The 23247-nt window shown below is 50.6% G+C and overlaps 3 protein-coding genes across 3 annotated transcripts; 2 read left to right on the forward strand and 1 right to left on the reverse strand.

Annotated features, from left to right (window-relative positions):
* The first annotated feature begins 9592 nt into the window (after positions 1-9592).
* On the forward strand, positions 9593-14575 carry CLPP (caseinolytic mitochondrial matrix peptidase proteolytic subunit). The gene is made up of 6 exons (XM_024568889.4): positions 9593-9822; positions 9908-9979; positions 10473-10569; positions 11789-11976; positions 12721-12826; positions 14220-14575. Exons 1-6 carry the CDS (start codon positions 9637-9639, stop codon positions 14390-14392), a joined length of 822 nt encoding a protein of 273 aa, XP_024424657.1. The 5' UTR covers positions 9593-9636; the 3' UTR covers positions 14393-14575.
* Positions 14576-18229: 3654 nt separating this feature from the next.
* Positions 18230-20008, forward strand: ALKBH7 (alkB homolog 7). The gene is made up of 4 exons (XM_024569046.4): positions 18230-18540; positions 19213-19386; positions 19475-19599; positions 19779-20008. Exons 1-4 carry the CDS (start codon positions 18337-18339, stop codon positions 19939-19941), a joined length of 666 nt encoding a protein of 221 aa, XP_024424814.2. The 5' UTR covers positions 18230-18336; the 3' UTR covers positions 19942-20008.
* Positions 20009-20226: 218 nt separating this feature from the next.
* Positions 20227-20922, reverse strand: PSPN (persephin). Its single transcript, XM_024568605.3, has 2 exons — positions 20667-20922; positions 20227-20580 (listed from the first exon to the last, which is right to left on the reverse strand). Exons 1-2 carry the CDS (start codon positions 20818-20820, stop codon positions 20273-20275), a joined length of 462 nt encoding a protein of 153 aa, XP_024424373.2. The 5' UTR covers positions 20821-20922; the 3' UTR covers positions 20227-20272.
* Between the last annotated feature and the right edge of the window lie 2325 nt (positions 20923-23247).

A 23247-nucleotide genomic window follows, 5' to 3' on the forward strand; every position in this document is an offset into this window, starting at 1 on the left:
AGAGATAGCCAAAAGGCACATGAAAAGTGCTTAAAATTATTAGTCATCAGGGAAATAAACACTAAAACCACAAAGAGACACCACTGCACACCCAGTGGAAGAGCTGAGATTTTTAAAAGAGCGACCTGTCTGTACAAAGTGAGGTTGCGAATGTGAAGTAACTGGACCTTCATACACTGATGGCATCTTGCGTATGATCCAGCCAATCAACATTGGTAGTTATCCAAGAAAAGCAAAAATAGACACTCTCACAAACTCTTATACACAAACATTCAGAGCTGCTTTATTTATAATAACCCCAAACTGGAAGCAACCCAAATGTCCATCAACTGGTAAGCAAATAAACCCTGGTACATCCATCCACCGCAATATTATTCAGCAACAAGAAGGAACAAATCAAACGATATACACACAACACTGGTGAATCTCAAAAACATCGTGCTGAGGGAAAGAAGCTAGTCACAGAAAACGACATACTGTATGGTCCACTTATATAAGATTCTAGGAAAGGGAAGCCTAGACAGAAACCTGATCAATGGTTGTTCGGGGATGAGCGTGGGATAGACACTGACGACGAAGGGACCCAAGAGACCTTTTGGAGTGACAGGATGCTCTCTGGCTTGCCTGGGGTAGTGGTTACATGGTTTTTCCAAAATTCACCAAACCGTACACTTCAAGTGGATACATTTTTGTTATTTGAGTGTTAGCCTTCAGTAGAGTTGGACAGAGAAGGGAGAAGGGAAAGGTGCAGAGGTGTATACAATTGTGTGGTTTTGGTGGCAAAGTCCTGGGCTCCTTGCGAAACTGGCAGAAATGGGTCAAGGGTGCGGCAGGCCCAGGCTGAGGTTCGCAGACAGTGTGAGGCAGTCGGGCGGAGTGCTGGGGGGCCTCACCAGGAGCACGTGGGGAGATGGGGCTCCTCTCCCCTCACCTAAAAGAGTGCTTTGCGTTCGTTGTATTTATTCAATTTCATCAATTTCTAACATATGATACCAATTTTCCATGAATGGCAGCCATTTAAAATTTCTGTTTTGAAATAAATGTATGTCAATGTTCAAATGGGGGGATTTGAAGTAGAAGATTCATGACTGTATATCTGTATACGCACTTGAATGACTGAAGTTTAGAAAACCTCATGGTTTTCTGACACTTCTGAACACTGAATTTTAAGAGGTCTGGTCTACCAGATGGCCTGCATTTTTCAAGCTTGTGCATGCATGAGAGAGAGTGTGTGTGTGCGTGCGTGCACGCGCATATGTGTGTAGGGGGTGGAGTGACAGAGAGAGACTTTTATGAACACCCAGTCACTTGCCCCGGAAAGGATTCTCCACCTTTGGCAGGTGTGGCTGTGAGAGGGTTGGAGCCTCACCCGTGGCCCCAGGGACTAAGAGGTGGGGTTGAGATCGAACCCAGGACTCTCTCCCCTACTCGACCACCCCTTAACTATTCTTACTGATCACTAAATAATAATTTGATACTTTCCCATTTAGAAGATTGAAACTATCTTTATTCCTACAAACAACACAAGACATTCGCAATGCCCATCAACGAATGAATGCACAGACAAAACGTGGCCCACCCACACACGGACCAGCACTCAGCCACAGAAGGGAGCGAGGTGCTGACACCCGCCACAGCGCAGAAGGACCTTGAACACATGATGCTCAGTGAGAGACGCCAGACACAGGAGTCACATGTTATAGATTACACTTAAAGAAATATCCAGAAAAGGTAAACCCATAGAGACAGGGGCTGGGGAGGAGAGTGGGGAGTGATGGGGCTGGGGAGGAGAGTGGGGAGTGATGGCTAATGGAGACAGGGTTTCCTTTTGGGGAGATGAAAATATTTTGGAACTAGATAGAGGTGGTGGTTATACAACACTGGGAATGTAGTAAATGCCACTGAACTGTACACTTCAAAATGGTTAATTTTGTTATGGGAATTTCACTTCAATATTTTTTAAAGATTTTATTTATTTATTTTTAGAGAGGGGAAGGGAGGGAGAAAGAGAGGGAGAGAAACGTCAATGTGTGGTTGCCTCTCACACGCCCCCTACTGGGGACCTGGCCTGCAACCCAGGCATGTGCCCTGACTGGGAATCGAACCTGCGAGCCTTTGATTCTCCAGCCGGCACTCAATCCACTGAGCCACGCCAGCCAGGGCTCACTTTAATTTTTTAAAAAGCAAGACATGCTTGTGATGTCACGCACACACACACACACACACAGAAGGTAAAAATTACCCATCTCTCACAGACTCTTAGCATGTAGGGTGTACACTCCGAAACCATGTATACATTTGCAATAATGAGATTGTGATGTCAGCATTGTCTTCTTACCTGCTTATTTATCCCCTGGAAATTACATCAAGAGAACCAAAATGGTATCTTGGGGTGTCCAGGGTGTCCTGACTGAGAAGGGGCATGAAGGAACTTTCTAGATCTTAGACGTGGTGGTGGTTGGTTGCATGGGTGTCCACCCACATAAAAAATTCATCGAGCTGTACAGCTGAGATGTGTACACTTGACTGAGTTAATGTTTTATTCCAATATTTTTAAAAATTACACCATGGGAATCCTACATCAGTAACAATGCACAATGTCATTCTTGCTGAATCGCATATAAACGCCTCTCCCCCTCCCCACTAAAATGGTTCCTCAAAACATTTCACGCTTCTGAAACTGATGGCTGATCTGATCAGCCTGTGCCCCTGCTTAATCGATTCTCTTCCTTGGACCTATGAGTGCCCCCGTCGCCCATTCCTGACTCTTCTGCTTCTCTAACTGGTCCTTCTTAGTCTCCTCTCCTTTCACCCCAACCCATTTCCGGAGTGGGGTGGGGGAGGGGAGACCTCACTTGCTGCTGTGCTCCCTGAGAGCCAGAATACAGAACCACCAGCTTCCTAAAAATCTCCACTTGGATATTCACAGGCTGCTGAAACTCACCAGATCCTAACACAGTGATTCTCAACTAGGGACACTGGGCAATATCTAGAGACATTCTTGGTTGACACAATCAGGGATGCTACTGGTATCCAGTGGGTAGAGGCCAGGAATGCTGCCCGGCATCCTACAATGCACAGGGCAGCCCCACAACAAAGAACTATTCGATCCCAAACGCTAATAGTGCCACGGCTGAGAAACCCTGCCCTAAACTAACTCATCTCTCCCCCAAACCTACATCCCCATGTAGGTAAAAGAAGCTTCCATGTATCCAATGGCTCCAGCCAGAAAACTTTGAACCCCTCTCGCTCACTCCCCATAATCAATTCATTCCTGAATTAATTAGATAATACTAGGTGCCACAATGAACAAAATTCGGTCATGTCTGATGACTCAAACATGATTGAAGGTTGTAGCTCACTCATCTAAAATCCAAAATGAGTGTTCCTATTTGGTAGGTGGCTCCCTCCCCAGGATGCTCCTGTGGTCCCACTGTGTTTATCAGGCCACTGCATTCAGCGGCAAGAACTGGTGGAAGGAGAAAGAAAGCAGAGAAGTCATATTGGAAGGATCGCACTTTATTTCCTTGTTAGGGCCATTGGTGAAAACGTATCACATGGTTCCCTAGGTGCAAGGGATGCTGGAAACGAAGTCCCTGGATGGAAGGGTATGGTGACCACCCTTCACGATGGCCTCCAATGATGCTCCCCTCTTGGTGTCCACCCCCTTGTGTAGTCTCCTGCCCCACACTGAATTATGCTTAGCATGTGGAGCCACTACAATACTGTGAGAGTTACGATGTGCGACTTTAGAAGCTGGGCATGTAAAACGTTACAGCTTCCACTTTGCTGTCTTGAGTCACTTGCTCTAGGGGGAAGCCAGACACCGTGTTGTGAGGACACTAATTAATCCAGAGGCCCACATGGAGAAGAACTGGAGCCTCCTGACAACAGCAAGCCATCCAGCTTGTCCTGTCTCCCACTTGCTAGCCATGGGAGTGAGCCATCTTGGAAGTGGACCCTTCAGCTCTAGTCGAGCCTTTACACAGGACTACAGCCCTGGCTGACATTTGGACCCCGGCTTTAGAAAAGACCCCAAGTCAGAGCACCTGGCTAAGCTGCCCCTGGATTCCTAACCCACAGAAGCTGTGTGAGAGAATGTTTATTGTTACTGATAATGTTTAATGCTATTGCTTTAGGCCAATAAATTATGGGATTAGGTGTTACACAGCAGTAGATAGCTGCTGCAAAGGAGAAGCATACTTTCTTTTCTCTTTTTAAGATTTTACTTACTTTTAGAGAGAGGGGAAAGGAGGGAGAAAGAGGAGAGAAACATCCAAGTGTGGTTGCCTCTCGTGCATCCCCCACTGGGAACTGGCCTGCAACCCAAGCATGTGTCCTGGCTGGGATTCAAGCCGGTGACCCTTTGGTTGGCAGGACACAGGCCAGCATTCAATCCACAGAGCCACACCAGCCAGGGCTGAAAATGCAAATTCTGATTCAGCAGGTCTATGTGGAAGCTGAGTCTGCAGTGTTAACAAGATCCCAGGTGATGTTAATGCTGTTGGCCCATGAAGCAGACTTTGAGTAGGGAGGTATCATATGCTACTAAGTTTTACAAAGAAAAAATTAAGCAGGGAAAAGGGATACAGTCCTGGGAGATGAAGGTGTGTTTGTAGTTTTAAATAGGGGTGTCAGAAGATGAGAAAGAGTATGGACTTAATGGAGGTAAGGGAGCCATGGGGATATCTGAGGGAAGAGTATTCCAAGCAGAGGGAACAGCCAGTGCAAAGGCCCTGAAGCTCGTGTGTAAGTGATGAGTTACAGGAACAGCAGGGAGGCCAGTGTGGCCTCAGTGGAGTGAGCTAGGGAGAGAGGGGGTGAAGTCAGACTGTCACGGTGTAGGAGGGGACATATTATTAGATTTTGCAAAGAATTGTAGGCTAGTATTAGGACTTGGACTTGAGTGTGGCGGGGAGCTGCAGACGAATTCTAAAAATAATGACATGAACTCAGTTACATTTTAAAAGGGTTGCTCTGGCCACTGCAAGGAGAATAGTTTGCAGGGGAGCGAGAGGGGAGCAGGAGTGGGAGCTGGGACAAATGGGAGGAGGTGACTGCAATCGCCCGGGCAAGAGATGATGGTGGCTTGAGTCAAGGAGGCAGCCTGGACAGGTGAGAAGGGCTGAGTTCTGGGTAAACTGGGAAGGTTAAGCCAACTGGATTAGCCAACAGGTTGGATTTTGGGTGCTGTGAGAAGAGAGAAATCAAGGATGACTCCACACTTTTTAGTATGAGCAAGTGGGGGTGAAGGAGGGATGCATAGGGTGAGGGTAAGATCAGTAATTTGTTTCAAACATGTTCATTTTGAGGTGCCTAATTAGACATCCGAGGGAAGATGTGAGGGAGGGAGGTCTGGAGTTTGGAGAGCTATCTGTGGGAAAGAGAGAAACCTGGGAGGCATGTGGGCACACAGGCGTTTAACAAACTATAAAATGATCCCTGAAAGTATAGTCTTCACACAGGTATTTAAAGCCAACAGAGCATATGAGATTGCCAAGGGTGTGTGGATAAAGATCAAGGACTGAGCCAGTGCCCTCCAAGGCAGAGGGGTCCCTTTAAAAGAAACTCTGATAAGAGGGGGGGAAAATCTTTCATTACAAGGAAGACATCCATCAAGAAAGGACTGCGTAGGTAAATTATGGGTCTCCTATTTAATGGATGCTATGCAGCCATAAAAAAGAGTGATGGCTTTTTTTTGGTCACAGGTTGGGTTCTCCAGAAGCAGTCAGTGAGAGGAAGTTGGGGTGCACAATGTTTGTTACAGACTGATAGCCGTGAAAGGAAGAAGAAACGGGCAAAGGGGACTGCGAAGTTGAAATGTGATTCAGGCTGGACAAAGCCGGTCAACTGGTGGGGGACTCTGCAGTGAATACTATCAGAATGCACATCTCAAATCAGAAGGCCGGACACCGTTCCTCTGCCTCTCTGTCACTGGGTGCGGGCTGCCTGGGATCTTGAGTGAGGGGGCCTCTCTGGACTGAGACTGTCCCTAAAGGTAGAAGCTGGAGACTACGGCTCATTATACTTCCCTCATCTGGGTGGCAAGTTCTTCCTTGGAGAGAGACGCAGAGACAGAAGATAAGGCTCTGCAAAGGCAGGGATTTTTGTCTGTTTTGCTTTATATGTGCTTGTTTGCTTTTAGTCCTGCTGTATCCCCGTGTAGTGCACATAGTAGGTGCTCAGTAAATATCACTTGCATGAACAAATTTTCCAGCCTCCTTTGCAGCAAGGTGTGGCCACATGACTAAGTTCTGCCCAATGGGATGTAAACAGAGGGGCAGGCAGCAGCTTTCCTTCAAGACTGGCAGGTGGGCCCTTTGCCTCTTCTTTCTTCCCTCCTCCATCTAGTGTTTGGAATAGAAATGTGCCAGCTGAAGCTTCCATTTTGGATATTGAAGGATCTTGAAGACAAGGAGGGCTCTACCTTAGGGATGGCTAAGGTGTGAGCTGGAAGAGGGTCCCCAGGGCCCTCCTGGTAGAGAGCCACTCTGCCCACCCTCGATGCCCACCTACAAGCTGTTCCTTGAAGAGAAAGAGTTTTCTGCCTTGTCTAAGATGCTGGTACTTGAGGGTCCCCCTCTCTCAGAGTCATACCTTACTAATAAACCCTGGACAGAATAGGCACTCAGTAATATTCCACAGTAGAGATACTTGATAATGATAATTTTTTTATTTTGAAATTTAAATGACTTCATCTGTCTCCTTTTACTGGACATTTATTTCCAATTATTTGCTAGTGTGAGTGTGGTAGACTATCTCCAAAGAGAGCCACCACCAATTCCTTCCATCTCGTACGCCCCTACCACTCCTCACACCATGAGTCTATTTCCCCATCCCTTCCCCTTAAATCTGGGTTTGGCCCTGTGGCTTGTGGGCCACACTTTTAAAAAGACAGGTAGCTTCTGCTTCCTCTGTCTGGGAAGCCAGTTGCTGTGTGAGAAGTAAAGACCACCATACTGTGAAGAAGCCCAAGCAGCCCAGCTGAAGCTCTAGATATGTGACTGAAGAATGTTCACTGTTGAAATTCCAGCCCCAGAAAACCCCATGTGAAGAACAGTCACTTCACTGAGCCCAGTCCAGATTCCCAAATTCTGAGAAACAGTAACCTGTGGTTGTTTTTAACCTTTAAGCACAGGGGTGCTTTGTTACATGGTGATTGCTAACTGAAACAAGTGTATAAACAGTATAATCAAAAGTTACCTTTTTTCCAGTTCAAGCCACTACCCACTTTAAGTCAATGACTTTCAACTTGGAGGAGCAGTTCTGCCCTCCAGGGGTGGGGAGACACCTAGCAAAGTCTGAGGCATTTTTGGTTGTTATGATGGGGGAAGAAATGTTATTGGCATCTAGTTGGTGGAGGCCAGGGATGCTGCTTAACAGCCTACAAGACACAGAACAGCCTCAGCCCACTCAACAAGCAATTATCTAACCCAGAACGTCATTAGTGCCAAGGCTGAGAAACCCTAATATAAATGAAATGGAATAAAATAGGATGAAATAGAAGTATCAGAAGACATTGCTCAAAATACTGATAAGTATCATTTCATAAAACTTCTGCATTTTTGTGTACTCTGACACTACATGAGATGTATTCCTCCTCATCAGTCCTAATCAGGCAGGCTTGGTAACAGTGTCCCAAGGGCCACAGAGCTAAGACCACAGAGCCTCTGGCCTCATGGAGCTCACTTCTACCGACAATAATGAAAAAAACAAGTGAATAAATGGGACCGTTTTGGATAACCAATTAAACAAGGCAAACATTCCAGCAAGGGGAATCAGGGAAGGCTTCTCCAAGGAGGTGGCATTTCAGTGGAGGCTCAGGAGCTAAATTCAGGAAGAGGACCCAAGAAAAGGCTAAGTGGTTGTATGGAGCTTGGTGTGTCTGAGGAACAGAAAGATATCCAGTGTCACCACTGGGGAGGTGGAAAGAGATGAGGTTGGAAGACAGCAGAATGGGAGCCAAGGGGAGGGTTTTGGGCAAGGAAGGGACATGGCTCAATTAGCTTTTATGAGGATCACTCAGGCTGCAGAATGAAGAAGTAACTGGGCCACTGGACAGGAAAGAAGTTGGAACACCTGTGAACGCATTACTGAGGGTGTTGACAAGATAGAAGAGGTGAAAAGTAGTTGAACTTTGGATACATAGAGCAGATATCTGGGAGGTAGAGAGGGCAGGGGGGTGGTAAAATGTTGAGGGAAAGGATGCAGGGGTGGTGACAGCTGATGGCCCTTCTCCCGAGGGTAGGGTGGGAGCTCAGGCCCTAAGGGAACCAGCTGGGCAGGGCCACCCACCTGACTCATAGCAGAAACTGGGACAGCCTGTGCTACCCACCTACGTTCTCAGTCCTCACTGGGGAAACACCACTCCCAGTGTCAAAATGCCTGCTTCCTCCATCGCCCCCCACCCCCTGCAGGCCCATATCTGGGCCTTCTGCCAAAGTGCCACCAAACTCTTCCACTGCCATGCCCTTCCCTTTGTCTTGCTCACCAAACTCTTCCACTGCCATGCCCTTCCCTTTGTCTTGCTCCAGGGGCCATAGGGTGGGAAGTGTCTGTGTCCTACTCTATCTTTCCATCAGACCGGGATCCCCTGTGGGCATGGAGGACACAAAATTACCCTTATCTAGGACATCCAGCACTGAGTTTAGAGCCAGTACCTCGATATTGTCAACATACACTTCAAGTAGACCCTCATTTGGGAGGACTTCTTGGACCTGCACATCAATAGCCTTTGTATTGATTCTAGAGTGGGGGAGGGAAGGAGAAAGAGTAGGAGAGAAACATCAATGGTTGCCTCTTGCATGCGGCCCAACTGGGGGCTGAATCCGCAGGGATCGAACCTGTGGCCCTTTGGCTTACAGGACTACGCCCAACCAAATGAGCTACACTGGCCAGGGCAATAGCTAGTGCAAATTTGTTACTTAAATACGTTCCAGACCCCATTCCGAGGACATGGTTATCGTAATCCCCATTTTACAAATGGAAAACTGAGGCTCAAGGACCAATAACTAGTAAGTAGTGGAGTCAAGATTTGAACTAAGGCGATTTCAATATGCAGCTTCAACAACAGGTCCTTAAATTTCTCCTTCTGGGATTGATCATGGCCATCTTCCAGATGAGAAACTTCGGGAACAGAGGGGTTAAGCAATGCACCTAAAATGACACAGTACGTCAGTGCTTGAGCCCACCCTCGGGCTCCCACACCTGGGCTCCCTCCCTCTATCCCACAGTTGACCATGGGTGAGTGCCAAGGTTTCGGTAAAAGGCAGCCACGCCAGACTCAAAGGTCACCAAGGCCAGGGCCAAGTGAGCACTGTGCTGATTTTTTTTCCCCCCACGATCCGGATCCGTCCCACTAACGTTCGCACCAGTAGTCCAATGTTGATTTTTAAAATAAGTAATGAGCAGCAGAAAATAATGACAAATTAGTCGGGAAAGGGACTCGAACTACAGGTTTTGTAACTTCCCCAGCCACCGGAACTCCACTTCGTTCCAAGGCTCCGCCCAGCCCCTGAACGTGCCCGCCCAGCTTCGCGAAAGTGGGTGGTGTCGTGAGAGAGGGCTGTGGGCGCAAAGGACATCGGGAGTTGTAGTTCTGCCATCGGACGGAAGCCGGGACGGAGCTGCGGCGGGATGTGGCACGGAATATTGGTGCGGGGGACCCTTTTGGCGTCAGGCAGGTGCCCCGCGTTAGGGCTTCGCCTCGCCGCTCGCCTCCGCACACAGCAGACGCCCGAGACGAGCCTGGCCCTGCAGCGGAGCTTGCACGTGACGGCGGCCCGGGCTATCCCGCTCATACCCATTGTGGTGGAGCAGACGGTATAGCGACCGCCGAAAACACGGCCTAGGGCCCGGGCTGGGGGCACGGCCGGTCCAGACCCAAACCTCTGTCTTTCTCCTCTAGGGTCGTGGCGAGCGTGCCTATGACATCTACTCGCGGCTGCTGCGGGAGCGTATCGTGTGTGTCATGGGCCCGGTGAGTACCCCGCGCGCTGACTTCCCTGCGGCTGCCAGGACCCTAAGTGCCCTTTTTCCTCTAACCCTCTTGGCCCCTTGACCTTTCCCACTTGGCTTTCCTCCCTGGGCTCCGCACAACCTGACAACCCCTTCCTTGCACATTAGCCTTCTGACTCCCCACTGGCCCCCAATACACCCCCCTCCCGCCATTCCCTCCTGACCCCTTCTTCAAACCCACTTCTCCCTGATTTCTGACTCCCTTCTACAGCTGTGATCCTGTCCCCATTCCTGGACTCCAATCCCTCACCCCTCCTGACCCACTCTCTCCCCCGTTTCTGTGCCCCAAACTTCCTTTGTCCCATCCACTCCCCCACACCCCCTCTTGAATCCTGAATTATTCCCGGCCAGTCTTACCTGGTTCCCTGATGCATCCTCAGCCACGCCAGGCCCCACCTCTCTTAGCCCTTTCCCCCACCGCAATCTGGGGACAACCCCATCCTCCCCACTTGCAGATCGATGACAGTGTGGCCAGCCTGGTTATCGCTCAGCTGCTGTTCCTGCAGTCCGAGAGCAACAAGAAGCCCATCCACATGTACATCAACAGCCCTGGTGAGCGGGGGCCTACCTAAGTGCAATCCGTGGATGCACCGGGTGACTCAGGGGACCCAGACTCCCACCCCCACCCCATCAGGGATGTTCTCTCTCTGGAGAAAGAAAGGATTCAAAGTTCCCTTCAGAATCACAAAAGTGTCTTGAAACCTCCCAAAGCTGTCTGTTCCTTGCTTTTGAGTCTAGGTTCACAAATCTTCAGCTGAACTTTCTTCTTTGATCACAGACGTAACGTTTTTTCTTTCTCAGTTACAGCTGACATGCAATATTATTTTATTTTATATTTGTTTCAGGTGTACAGCATAGTGGTTAAACATTTATGTAATGTAGGAAGTGATCCCCGACACCTCTAGTATCCCCCTGACATCATACATAGTTACTGCAATTGCACTGACTGTGTTCCCTATACTGTACTGTGCATCCCTGTGACTATTTCGTGACTGCTGACTTGTACATCTTATTCCCGTCACCTTTTTCACTCAGTCCCCCAATCTCCCTCCGCTCTGGCAACCATCAGTCTGTTCTCTGCATCTGAGTCTTTTTCTGTTTTGCTTGTTTATTTTGTTTAGATTCCACACATACATGAAATCATATGGTATTTGTCTTTCTCACATGTAACATTTTGCCAGCCTGACCTAATTGTCAACATTTTAAAAGTGGTAGATTCCACCACCACTACCCTCTCCCCCCCGAAAAAATAGCTAATCTTGATTGAGTGCTTACTGTGCCGAGCGCTTTTCTAAGCACTTTATATGCAGTTAACTTATTTGGTCCAATGGCAGCCTCACATGGTAGGCACTAGTGACCACAATCTAGGAGACACTGTGGCTCCGAGAGGCTGGGTAACTTGCCCGGGCCACACAGAGGATAGATTGCTCAGCCCGGGTCCTACGCAGGCAGGCTGCCTCCAGAACTTCACCCTCAGCCACCACCTCTCCCGCTTTCCAGTAGCTCTGGAAAATTTGGCAGGTCTGGTTGCCCTGGGCCCACAGGTGCATGTGGCAACAGTCAGCTCACTGTGGAGCAAACACTCTCATGTTCCTCCTGCCTGGCCTGTGTCACCTGTTTCTGTCACCTCCTGGCCCCCTGCCCTAAGGTATTTGCAGACCCTGCTTTAAAGGGCTGCAGCCACACCAGTCCTCCCTAGGACCAGGGGCTGCAACTGGGAAAGGATGGCAGGAGGAGCTGGCACAGCCCCTAACTCGCACCCCCACCCTAGGCGGCATGGTGACCTCAGGCCTGGCCATCTACGACACGATGCAGTACATCCTGAACCCCATCTGCACGTGGTGCGTGGGCCAGGCCGCCAGCATGGGCTCCCTGCTTCTCGCCGCGGGCACCCCGGGCATGCGCCACTCACTCCCCAACTCACGCATCATGATCCACCAGCCCTCTGGGGGCGCCCGGGTGAGTTCCAGTCCCTGCGAACTGCTTCAGGGATGGGTGACGGGGGTCTAGACAGAAGGACTGACTAGACAAAACTCCTGTGGGGGTTGTCAGTGTTTTAAAATGTAGGGTTTATTATTATTCAGGTAGAGTGAGGTCAACAGAAGACGATTGCTATTGAAAAGTTTGTTAACAGTTTCCAAGAAGAAGGGGTGTGGCAGGCCATGGTAGGGCCACACAGGGAAGTACCAGCGTTGGTCAGGCCGCAGAGGGAGCAGGAAGAAAACATGGCAAGAGCCCTTATTGTAGTTTCTGTGGGAAAAACTGGGGGCAGGGCAAAATAAACAGGCTTAAGATTGGCTAGTTTGAATAACTGCAACAAGCTCGGGGGTGATTGGGGCAGCAGGATAGTGGCTCAGAATCCCCATAGGAGGTGGTGGGGGGGTGTGCTCTGGACTGTCTGGCTTTCCCATGAAAGGTGTGCCTTTAGGTGAGTTACTTGCTATCTCTAGGAATTAGCTAACTGGGAGGGACCATTCTTCTGCGTCACCGAGGTCCAGATACAGAAAATAAGAAAATATATTTAATCCAGGAAGCCTTCCTGATGGTAGTGAGAATGAAGCAGGATGTGGAGGGACTCGCAAAGCCCTGTCCCACCTGCCTGAACACTCCGAAGTCCAAAGGGGGCTCCCACGTCCCCATCTCCGGCCTCCCCATGAGTGGCTGACACTGGTTCCAACCTTCTCTTCTTGGGACGTCCCCCAGGGCCAAGCCACAGACATCGCCATTCAGGCGGAGGAGATCATGAAACTCAAAAAGCAGCTCTACAGCATCTATGCCAAGCACACCAAACAGAGCCTGCAGGTGATTGGTGAGTGCTCCAGGCAGACCCGCCCCCCCCCCCCCACAACCCGCTGTTCCCCTTTATTTGAACCAACATAGATAAAAATGTCAGGCCTTGCACTAGGCCAGGGCCTCTCAACCTCGGCACTGTTGACACTCGGGGTCAATCATTTTCTGGTGGAGGCCATCCTGTGCCCTGTAGGGTATTGAGTTGCGCATCCTGGCTGCCACCCACTTGATGCCAGAAACACCCTCCAGTTATGACAACCAAAACTGTCTCCAGACAGTGCCCTGTGTTCCCTGGGGAATAGGATCACTCTCATGGAGAATTTTAACAGTGCCCTGTTCTAAGCACCTTAAAAAAAATAATTTACAGAATCCTCAAAAACTTCATTGAAATAGGTCAAAAGGTCTTTAACAAAGAATATTCCAAGTGGCCAAGAAACATAAGAAAAGATGCTCACCATCTTTAGTGATGCTATTTAATCATGACATCATGAGTTAGGAGGGAAAAGAAATTAAAGCCACAACGAGAAACCATTTCAATCCACTTGAATGGCTAAAATATAAAATACTGACACCACCAAATGCTGACAAGAACGTGGAGCAACTAGAACTCATCCACAGCAGGCCAGAGTGAAAATGGTATAGCCACTGAGGCTCTGACCACAGCTCCCTAAATCTAGCTGTTTGGCACTGCTGGCTAAGGCTAAACAGGCGAAAAGATCCTGGGGATACCTCCCCGCCCCCCAGCACCACTCAGCATATAATCGAGAGAACTGAGTGCTACGTCCACCAAAGATGCAGACGGGAATGCTGACAGCAGTCCTCTTTGTATCTGCCCCAGACAGAGAAACACCCTGACGCCCAGAGCAGTAGAATGCGTGCATTGGTGGTGGCTCGTTCACATGGTGGAATAAATACCATCCAGCAGCTAGAGGATGGCCCACAGTAACACGGCAGCCTGCATGAATCTCAAAAACCTAGTGCTGGGTGGGAAAAAAGAGTGAGCGCTGTGATTCCACGTATTTAGAGAACAAGACAGGCATAACTGTTAGGATAGTGGTTACTCCTGGGCAGGAGGACTTGATGACAGGAAGCGGGCCCAGGCAGGGTTTCCGGGGACCTGGCCATGCCCCATTTCTTGATCTGGGTACTGGCCATGTGGGTATGTTCAGTCAGAAATTCACCACGTTATCCACTTATTCACACCCTTTCCCAGATTATTATTACCCATTAATAACAAGTAAAAAAATAAATATTGAAATAGGTATTTTAGCAATGGGGAAACAGGCACAATGCAAAGAAGGCCAAGGTCACACAGGGAAAAAGTGGCAAAAAAGAACCCAAACCTAGCCCCAGGTCTCTGCTTTTAACCACACATCTTGCCTCCCGCTTCCCAACCCCCTCACCCCCTGAAGAGTCGGCCATGGAAAGAGACCGCTACATGAGCCCCATGGAAGCCCAGGAGTTTGGCATCTTAGACAAGGTCCTGGTGCACCCGCCTCAGGACGGTGAGGATGAGCCTGAGCTAGTGCAGAAGGAGCCTGTGGCAGCTGTGACAGCGGCAGAACCTGCCCCAGTGAGCACCTGAGTAGACCTCACCCTCCAGAGGAAAGTTGAGGGGCCAGAAGCTGTGGCTGCTGCCCTGCTGGACCCTTGCTGCTGGGGCTGGAGGAGCCCCCTGAGGACCTTTGGACTTGGGGATGCCCCTAATGGCGGGTATCCTGGCTGAGACACTGTGATTTTAAATTAAATCTTTGTAGTTTTTGCTGCCCTTCTGTGGCTCCTTCCTTCCCTGCTCCATCACCACACATGCATACATACTTCCTTCTACTTTGGACCTGACCCCAAGGCTCTGATCTTCAGCTCCTCAATTTCAACAACCTCAACTGATCATGTACGCAATTCCAGGCACTGCTCTAGAGGCCGTGACACATCGTGAAGAAAACGAAAAATTACTGTCCTCAAAGAACTTTTTTTTTTAGGGAGGGAAAGAAACATCGATGTGAGAAAGAAACATGGATCGCTCACCTCTCACACACCTGCAACTGGGGACCTGGCCCACAACCCAGGCATGTGCCCTGACCGGAATCAAACCCGTGACCTTTCAGTTCTCAGGCCAGGATCTTAATCCACTGAGACACATAAGCCAGGGTTCAAAGAACTCTTTTTTTTAAGTAGCTTTTTTTTTTAATTTACTGATTTTAGAGAGCGGAATGGAGAGAGGCAGAGAGAGAAACATGGATTTGCCGTTCCGCCCATTCCTGCCTTCATCAGTTGATTCTTGATTCTTGCATATGCCCCAGCTGGGATTGAACCCACGACCCCAGCATATCAGGACGATGCTCCAAATGACTGAGCTACCTGGCCAGGGCCTCACAGAGTTTATTCTTGTGGGGGTAGACAGTTTGCAATCAGGGAAAGTAGTATGCAGAGTGTGTGTCAGACAATTTTAGATGGGGTGGCCAACAAAGGCCTTGCTAAGAAGGTGACACGAGAAAAAACCTGAAGGAGGTGAGGGAGGGAGCCATGTTGCTATCTTGGGACACAGCAGTCCCAGCAGAGGGCATAGTGAATGCAATGGCGCTGAGACAGGGCTGCCTAGCACCTGGGAGGAACCATAAGGCTAGAGTGGAGAAGACAGGGCAGAAAGGAGTACACATCTCAAAAGGCCTGGTAGGTCTTAGCACGGAGGGAGGTGAACCACAGAGGGTTTTGAGAAGAGGGAGGAAACGGATGACTATGGCTCCCACGGAGAGGTGGGTGGAGTGCAGCAAGCTCAGGAACCTGGAGACTAGTTAGGAGACTGTTGGAATAACGCAGGTGAACACTGAAGGCCAACCACGTGGTGAGAAGAGGTCAGATTCCAGCCAGGTTTTTCCTTTTTTTTAGATTTTTTAAGATTTTATTTACCATTTTTTTCACATTAACAAAGGTTTATTTCTGCTGAGGTGACAGGGCTGGCTGTGGGTCTGCTCCATGTTTCTTCAATTCCAGGGTCAAGGCCAAAAGGGCAGCCCCTAACTTAGTTACCTGAAAGTACATGGCGGTTGCCACATTTATTGATTTTTAAAGAGAGAGGAAGGGAGGGAGAGAGAGACAGAAACATCAGTGTGATGGATTGGTTGCCCGGGCCTGCAACCCAGGCATGTGCACCAACTGGGAATCGAACCAGTGACCCTTTGGTTTGTGGGACAATGCTCAACCTACTAAGCCACACCAGTCAGGGCCCAGCCAGGTTTTAAAGGCAGTGCCGCCCTGGGTGGTGAGGCTCAGTGGATTGAGTGCTGGACTGCAAACCAAAGGGTCACGGGTTCGTTTCCCAGTCCAGGTCATGCCAGGGTTGAGGGCCAAGCCCCCATTAGGGGGCATGGGAGAGGCAACCACACATTGATGTTTCTCTCCCTTTCTTCCTCCCTTCCCCTTCTCTAAAAATAAATAAAATCTTTAAAATATATACATAAAAATAAAATAATTTTAAAAAATAAAGGCAGGGCTGACAGGTGGGACATGAGATTTGATAAAGTAATCTTCATAAAGTACAAGGGATGGCCAAAGCAAATATAAGTTTAGAGAGTTGTTAACTGAGGCAAGAGGGCTGTTGGGAGGACCCGGTTTGGGGACCGTGATTCAGAAGCTGCTTTTGGACGTTATGTTCAATGTTGGGCGAACCTCAGGCATCCCAGGGGGTGGGTCAATCTGGGGTCAGGGTTGGAAATAAAAATGTAGGGGACATCAGCTTGTCAATGAATTAGTGGCCAGGCTGAGAACTGGCAACCGGATTTGGCACAGTGGAAGTCAATAAGTGGTCTCACATAAGCACTTTTGGTGCTGTGGGGGCCCAAAAAAACAGGCCAGAAAATACTGGGGCCAGAGAAGTCTTTTAAGAATGTCTGCTGTAAAGGAGAACAGAGAACATGCAGCTGGGGCTGGACAGAGAATCGCGGTGAATTTCCTGTTTTTTTAAATTCAGAGGACTTTTTTTCTCCCTTTTTACTGATTCCAGAGAGAAGGGAAAGAAGGAAGGGAGGGAGTGAAACACTGATGTGAGAGAGAAACATCAATCGGTTGCCTCCTTCATGCGCCCGACTGGGGACCAAACCCAAAACCTGGGCATGTGCCCTGACCAGGAATTGAACCTGGGACCTTTTGGTTTGTGGGACGACACCCAGTAACTCAGCCACTGCAGCCAGGGCCCAGAGGATTTTTTAATCTGGCTATTTTCATTGGTTATATTTGGCTGAGCTTTTCATTCTGGACAATTTTAAATATAAACAAAAGGAAAATATAGGATAATGAGGCCTCATGTACCCAACACACCAATTCAACAATCACCAATTCAAGGCTAAATGTGATTTGTCCCTCCCTGTCCCCCACTTCCCTGGATTACATTGAAGCAAATCCCAGTTTTCATTACATCTGTAAATATTTCAGTATATATGTCTAAAAGGATAGGGAATCCCTAAAAAGACAACCACAATACCACTTTCCAACCTAAAAATACTACAGTACTTACAAATATCCAACCAGTGTCCAAATTTCAATACTTACAAAAAAATTACAATACTTACACATAACCCAACCCAGTCTGTTTTTCTAGCTTTTTGCAATGAGTGGGTATCTAAGGCTCTTGTAACAGCAGGTTTCCCCTTAATCCCTCTCTCTAACTCTTCCTCCTTTTCTCTTTTTTTCTTGAGATTCATTTGTTGGAGAAACAGGGTCGCTTGTCTTGTGGACTTGCAGTTTGGATTTGGATGACTGGGTCAGGAAAGGTGGTGACATCTATCCTAGGTATTTCCTGTAACTTGGTGTATAAATCTAGAGAAATCTAATTGGGTTCAGGTTCCACTTTTTGGCAAGTGACCTCTGAGCAGGGGGTACTCAGTTTCCATCAGGAGACACAAAGTCCAGCTGTCCCTCTTTTCGCGAAGTTAGAAGCCGATGGGAATCCTTGTCTAGATCCACTATATATTCCAATAAAGGCTGCAAAATGGCGACATACCAATTCTATCATGAAGTTTTTTATTTTGTTCATAAGGTGAAAACCAGCCTGTTTGTATGCAAGTGGGTATAATCCCATAGAGAAGGATAAATGGGGGAAGTCTGGCTTTGACCTTTGGCGGCAACCCCTAATTCTGCAAACTCGGTTCCATACTCATGACCTGACGTCACTCCACTGACCCCTTCCTGTCTGTTCTCCACCCTTAACTTCTAGTCCTCGCCAACTCCATAACGTCGGCCTTGGCTCAAATTCTTCGACTCCTGCCTAACCTCTACCCCGCCAGGCCAGCTCCTGCCTTTGCCCCTGAAAACGGACTTGCGGGACAGCCAATACTTTTAGCTTAGGAGGGACGAGAGGCAGGTCCTGGGAGGAGTCAATAGCTAGAGAAGGAGGGCCAAACCAGCAGGCCTGAGCGAGAGGCGGGACGGCCGGGAAGCCAATCGCTGGAGGGACTCGGCGCAGCCGCGCCTATAGGCTCTGGGGCAGGGGCGTCACCCTGACCCCGGCCGGTTCTACTCCCCGGCTCCGAGGCTATGACCGGGAGCGGGTGGCTGGCACTGAGAGCGTTACACGGGCCTAGCTGGGTGCGGGGCTCGGGCCCGGCCGTGCTGAGACGCCTGCGGGACGCGGCTGTGGTAAGGCCCGGTTTCCTGAGCGCGGCCGAGGAAGAGACACTGAGCCGCGAAGTTGAGCCCGAGCTGCGCCGCCGCCGCTACGAATTCGACCACTGGGATGCGGTGAGGCCGCGTCGGGGGCGGGGCCACGTCAGAGCGGAGGCTGGGACGTTGGGAGCCGGGACGCGAGTGGAGCTCTGGAATGGGGCGGTGCTAAGATGAGGGCGGTACCTAGGACGCGCGCTATCGGGGCGGGGCTACAGCGGGGACTGGGGCGGGGAAGTGAGGCGCTGGGTGGGGCTACGTCTGGGGACAGGACCTTGGGAATACGGACAGAGTCTTGAAGCTTGGGGTCATCGGGGGCAGAGAAAGCACTTAGAAGATGAAGGCAGGACCATACATACCCGGAGGCAGGAGCTGGAACTGAGGGGTATTTAGGATGCAGGACCAAGGTTAGGGAAAGAGGTGGAACGAGATGAGGGAGGGTCACCGGTTGGGGGCGGAGACTGACACAAAATTGAATATTGGGACTGGGCCAGTATTGGAGACGGGAATTGGTGCTGAATGGGAGCCCAAGGCTGGGTACAAAAGATTGAGGCCAAACTAGATGCGGCGGGGGTCAGGATTTGAGACCCAGGATTATGGTTTAGTTACGACAAAGTTTTTGAGTTGAAGGCGAGGTCAAGGGTCATGCTGGGAAAACCAGACTCTTGCTTCACGCTCTGTCCCTCCGACTCTCGGTTTCCGTTCCCCGCCCCCAACGGAGTTTCCAGGCTTGACCCGAGCTCTTTGCAGGCTATCCACGGCTTTCGAGAGACAGAAAAGTCGCGCTGGTCCGAGGCAAGCCGGGCCATCCTGCAGCGTGTGCAGGCGGCAGCCTTTGGCCCTGGCCAGACCCTGCTGTCCACGGTGCACGTGCTGGACCTGGAACCTCGGGGCTACATCAAGCCACACGTGGACAGTGTCAAGGTGGGCAGAGGCCAGCATCTTGGAGCTCCCAGCTGGGGATGGACCAGCTGGGCCAAAGCCTGACCCATCACAATGTGCCCTCTTCCAGTTCTGCGGAGCCACCATCGCTGGCCTGTCCCTGCTGTCTCCCAGTGTCATGAGGCTGGTACACACCCAGGAGCCAGGGGAGTGGCTAGAACTCTTGCTGGAGCCAGGCTCCCTGTACATCCTTAGGTACTGCCAGCCAAGGAGCCCCCACCCCACTAGTCACTGGTCAGAAACTACCCAGCCCTTCCAGCACCATCTCTCATTCAGCCCTCACAGCAAACACTATCATTCCCTACACAGCAGACACTCAGCCTAGAACAGGGTTACCCTTACCCCACCCAGCCACAGCCTGTTTTCTCTTGCAGAGACTCGGCACGTTATGACTTCTCCCATGAGATCCTTCGAGATGAAGAGTCCTTTTTTGGGGGCCATCGGGTTCCGCGGGGCCGTCGCATCTCTGTCATCTGCCGCTCCCTCCCCGAGGGGATGGGGCCAGGGGAGCCCGGGAAGCCTTCCCCAGCCTGCTGACCCCCAGGCCCTTCTCCCAGCTTCTCAGAGACACGTTTGTGAATAAAGCTAGAGAATGGACAAGGCAGCCTTCCTTGCATTGGCTGTTTGCTGGGGCTGGGTTCTACAAGGGAAGCGCACCTGCCCACCAACCAGGAGCTAAGGTGGCAGGGTCAGGGTGCACCCCACTGAACACAAAATCATGAGGCCTCGGGGGCAATTTCCTTTATTGTGTTCCTTGCTGGCAGTCCTGGGGTGCCGCCTCCACTTTCTCATCTTCTCAGCATCCAAGTCTCCAGTAAATAAGTCAGGGGACTCCTGGGGTGGCTGCAGAGCCCCAGACCAGGCACTCTTAGCCACCGCAGCCACAGGCAGCCGCCGAGAGCTGGGGTAGCCACTGCCAGTGGTGGTGGTCATCCAGGAAGGCCACGTCAGCGTAGCGGGTGGGCCGGCAGCAAGGGCCACCACGTGCTCTGCCCTGGCTCCGCAGGTGGGCCAGCGTCAGGCTGTGCTGAGTGTGGGCACTTGGGGGACAGCTGCCAGCACAGTAGCGGAAGATGATCGTCTCCTCCGAAGCATAGCCTAGGCCCAGATCTGCTACCGGCAGGGCCAAGCTCCACAACTGGCAAGGGCCAGCTGGGGCTCTGCGCAGGCGGGCACCTGGAGGGGACAAGGGGCAGCTGACAGGGGGCAAGGGTTAGCCAGGAAGGAGTTGAGGAATCACACAAGGTCCTGCGGGTCCTTACCCAGCTGTGGCCTCCAGGTCCCCATGTCTGCTGCTGGCTCAGATGAGAGCTGTCCCTCCACAATCAGAGTGTCTGGAACACCCGGGTCCCTGCCAAGGCCCAGCTGCAGGGCCAGGAGCAGCAGAGAGCCGAGCAGGACTCTTCCTGCGGCCATTGTGATGAGCAGGTCCTGAGGGTGGGGATGCCCTGCACCCTCAATTTATCCTCATCTGGGCTGGAAAATAACCTCTTCACTGCCAGCTGCTGCGTGGGCACAAGGGCCCCGTGTTCCCCACCAGCCTGTCTCCCACATCCTCAGACCTAGGCAGGCTGGCTCCTTCTGCCCCTCATTCTGTCCTTCTAGGAGTTAAGGACTCACCCCCACATCCAGACATTCCATAGACCCATTTCCGACATTCCCTCCATCCCCTGATTTACGAGAGTTGTGGCGGCAGCCAGGGCCCAGCCCAGGGTGAGAAACCAGGGTCCCCGCCCCACCTGCCGTCTAGAGAGAGAGGTGGGGGGTGGTTCTGTGGGTCCCCCAGTGGGGTCCCTCTCCATTCAGACAGGGTGCTGAGGCTCAGGAGCCCCTGTGTTGGGCACCAGGTGAAGCAGACGTGTGTGTGGGGAAGAGGTGGGTTGGCAGGTGAATTAGCTAATGGGGACTACTCCTTCATGGTTCCCGCCTGGAGGATTAAGCATCATGCCCCTGTCTATGGGCCTGGCTGAGCCAGTGTCAAAACAGGAAAAGGGAGAGGCCTCAGCATAGCCAAAGACTGGGACACAAGGGGCAGGAAGCTCACCTTGCTGGCCTCCAGTCTCTAGAAGTCCCACCTGAGGACCCTGAGACCTTAGCTTTGTCCTGGTGTCCTGGGCATCAGAGCCAGAGGGGAGGTTGACTCCCACTGGGTCTTGGAGGTGGTTGCAAGTCACGATCACTTCCACACCCAGCCCTTTCGGCCACCTGGAAGCGAGACTCTGTCCCTTATCTATGAAAGGAGGCCAATCAAAGTTCTTCCCCCATGGGATTCTGAGGACAGTCATTTACTGTTCAACATGGTGCCTGGCACTGAGGAGCTCGGAAAAGCTTTTGGGGCAAAGGAAATCCAAATAGCTTTTGCATGTGTGAAGAGGTGTTCGACCTCACCCAGGTGAGACTGAGTTAGAACTCAGGTGAGACTCGGCACCCAAGATTGGCAAAAATCGGTTTGCTTCACATGGCTGGGGTGCATGTGTGACACAGGCACACCCCCATGCTGTGGGTGGGGTGTCTAAGTTGGTAGCAGTCAAGCATTTGCTACTCAAACTGCACATCCCATCCCTTTAACCCCCAAATTGCTTCAGGAACCTGTCTTTTGCAGGCGAGCAAAGACACAAGCGCAGGACTATTTGCTGTTGGTTGTTTGCATCAGCAAAAGACCAGAAGTGACTGGAAGTCCACGTACAGAGATTGCTTCAATAATTCAGTGTGGTTGTTCTTACCATAGTCCTTGAGACTACATTCAGGAGGAAAGTCACTTGTCCAAGATCACCAAGAATTAAAATACAGGTAGAATTTGAACCCAGGTCCCAATAAACCAAAGGTCCTGCTCCTAACCACTGAGGCATGTTCTGGCCTAGTGAGGAGGCCTTAGACCAGTCTACATGGCTGCAAGTGCAGGGGTGAAACCACCAGGTCAAGGGGTGAGGGCTTCCTTCTTGCTGCCCCAAAAAGGCCTGGCGGAAGGAAGTAAGGGGAGGGAGGTTGGCCGACCTGGGACATTCCTAGGAATTAGCCTTACATCTCAGGCATTCCTGTTTGACAGCCAAGGTCCTGTGGAACTGGGTGGGGAAGAGTTTTCCACCTGCAGTTTCCAGCCAAGGGCAAGATGGAAGCCCGGACACTCAGGATGGGTGTTCGAATGTAGCACCTGCTGCCAATTTCATTTCCAGCAGCATTACTGTCCATGCACAGTCCTCCACTACAGAACACCTAGCAAAGCTGGAATAAACACATGCGTAACCAACTGGTAAGGGAAGACCCAGGAACATCACTGGAAAGCTGAAAACCCAGCCCAGGTGCCAACATCAACAATAAAAGGGGTTTTTGCTGCCCTGTAGGGACAGAGCCCCTAAGCTGGGAACCCCAACTGGGCGCAGGCTGGGACTCCTGGGACACCTGGTAGGAGCAAAGGCAAAAACCATCTAGAAGGACTGGACTGCAAAGTAGACCATCCGCGAGTCCCACGGACGGAGCCCCCAGCTGGCCTCCAGTTCCCGCATCTGACACTGCAAAGCAATTGATCAGAGAGTCACCAGTAGGTAGAACAGGATGCCAGTGAGCTTCAGGTGCTAATGTGTGTGACAGAAACTGTAAGACAAGATGCTGAAAATGGAAATGTGAAAGGATGAAAAACATTAAGGGCAAAACACTCAACACAAACCAGCTGATCTGAAAAAGAAACCAAGTACTTAGTGGGTTGCTGGTGGATGAACCGCACCCCACAAAGGCAGAGGCAGAACTGAAGAACTCACCCCAAGTATGAAGTAAGTTCTAAGAGACACCTAAAGATTCCACAGGAGGGGAGGGGAGAACGAGAGAAGTAAATTGAGGAGAACGCAG

The sequence above is a fragment of the Desmodus rotundus genome, chromosome 9 (genome assembly GCF_022682495.2).
Source record: "Desmodus rotundus isolate HL8 chromosome 9, HLdesRot8A.1, whole genome shotgun sequence".
In the NCBI taxonomy this organism is placed as follows: Eukaryota; Metazoa; Chordata; class Mammalia; order Chiroptera; family Phyllostomidae; genus Desmodus; species Desmodus rotundus.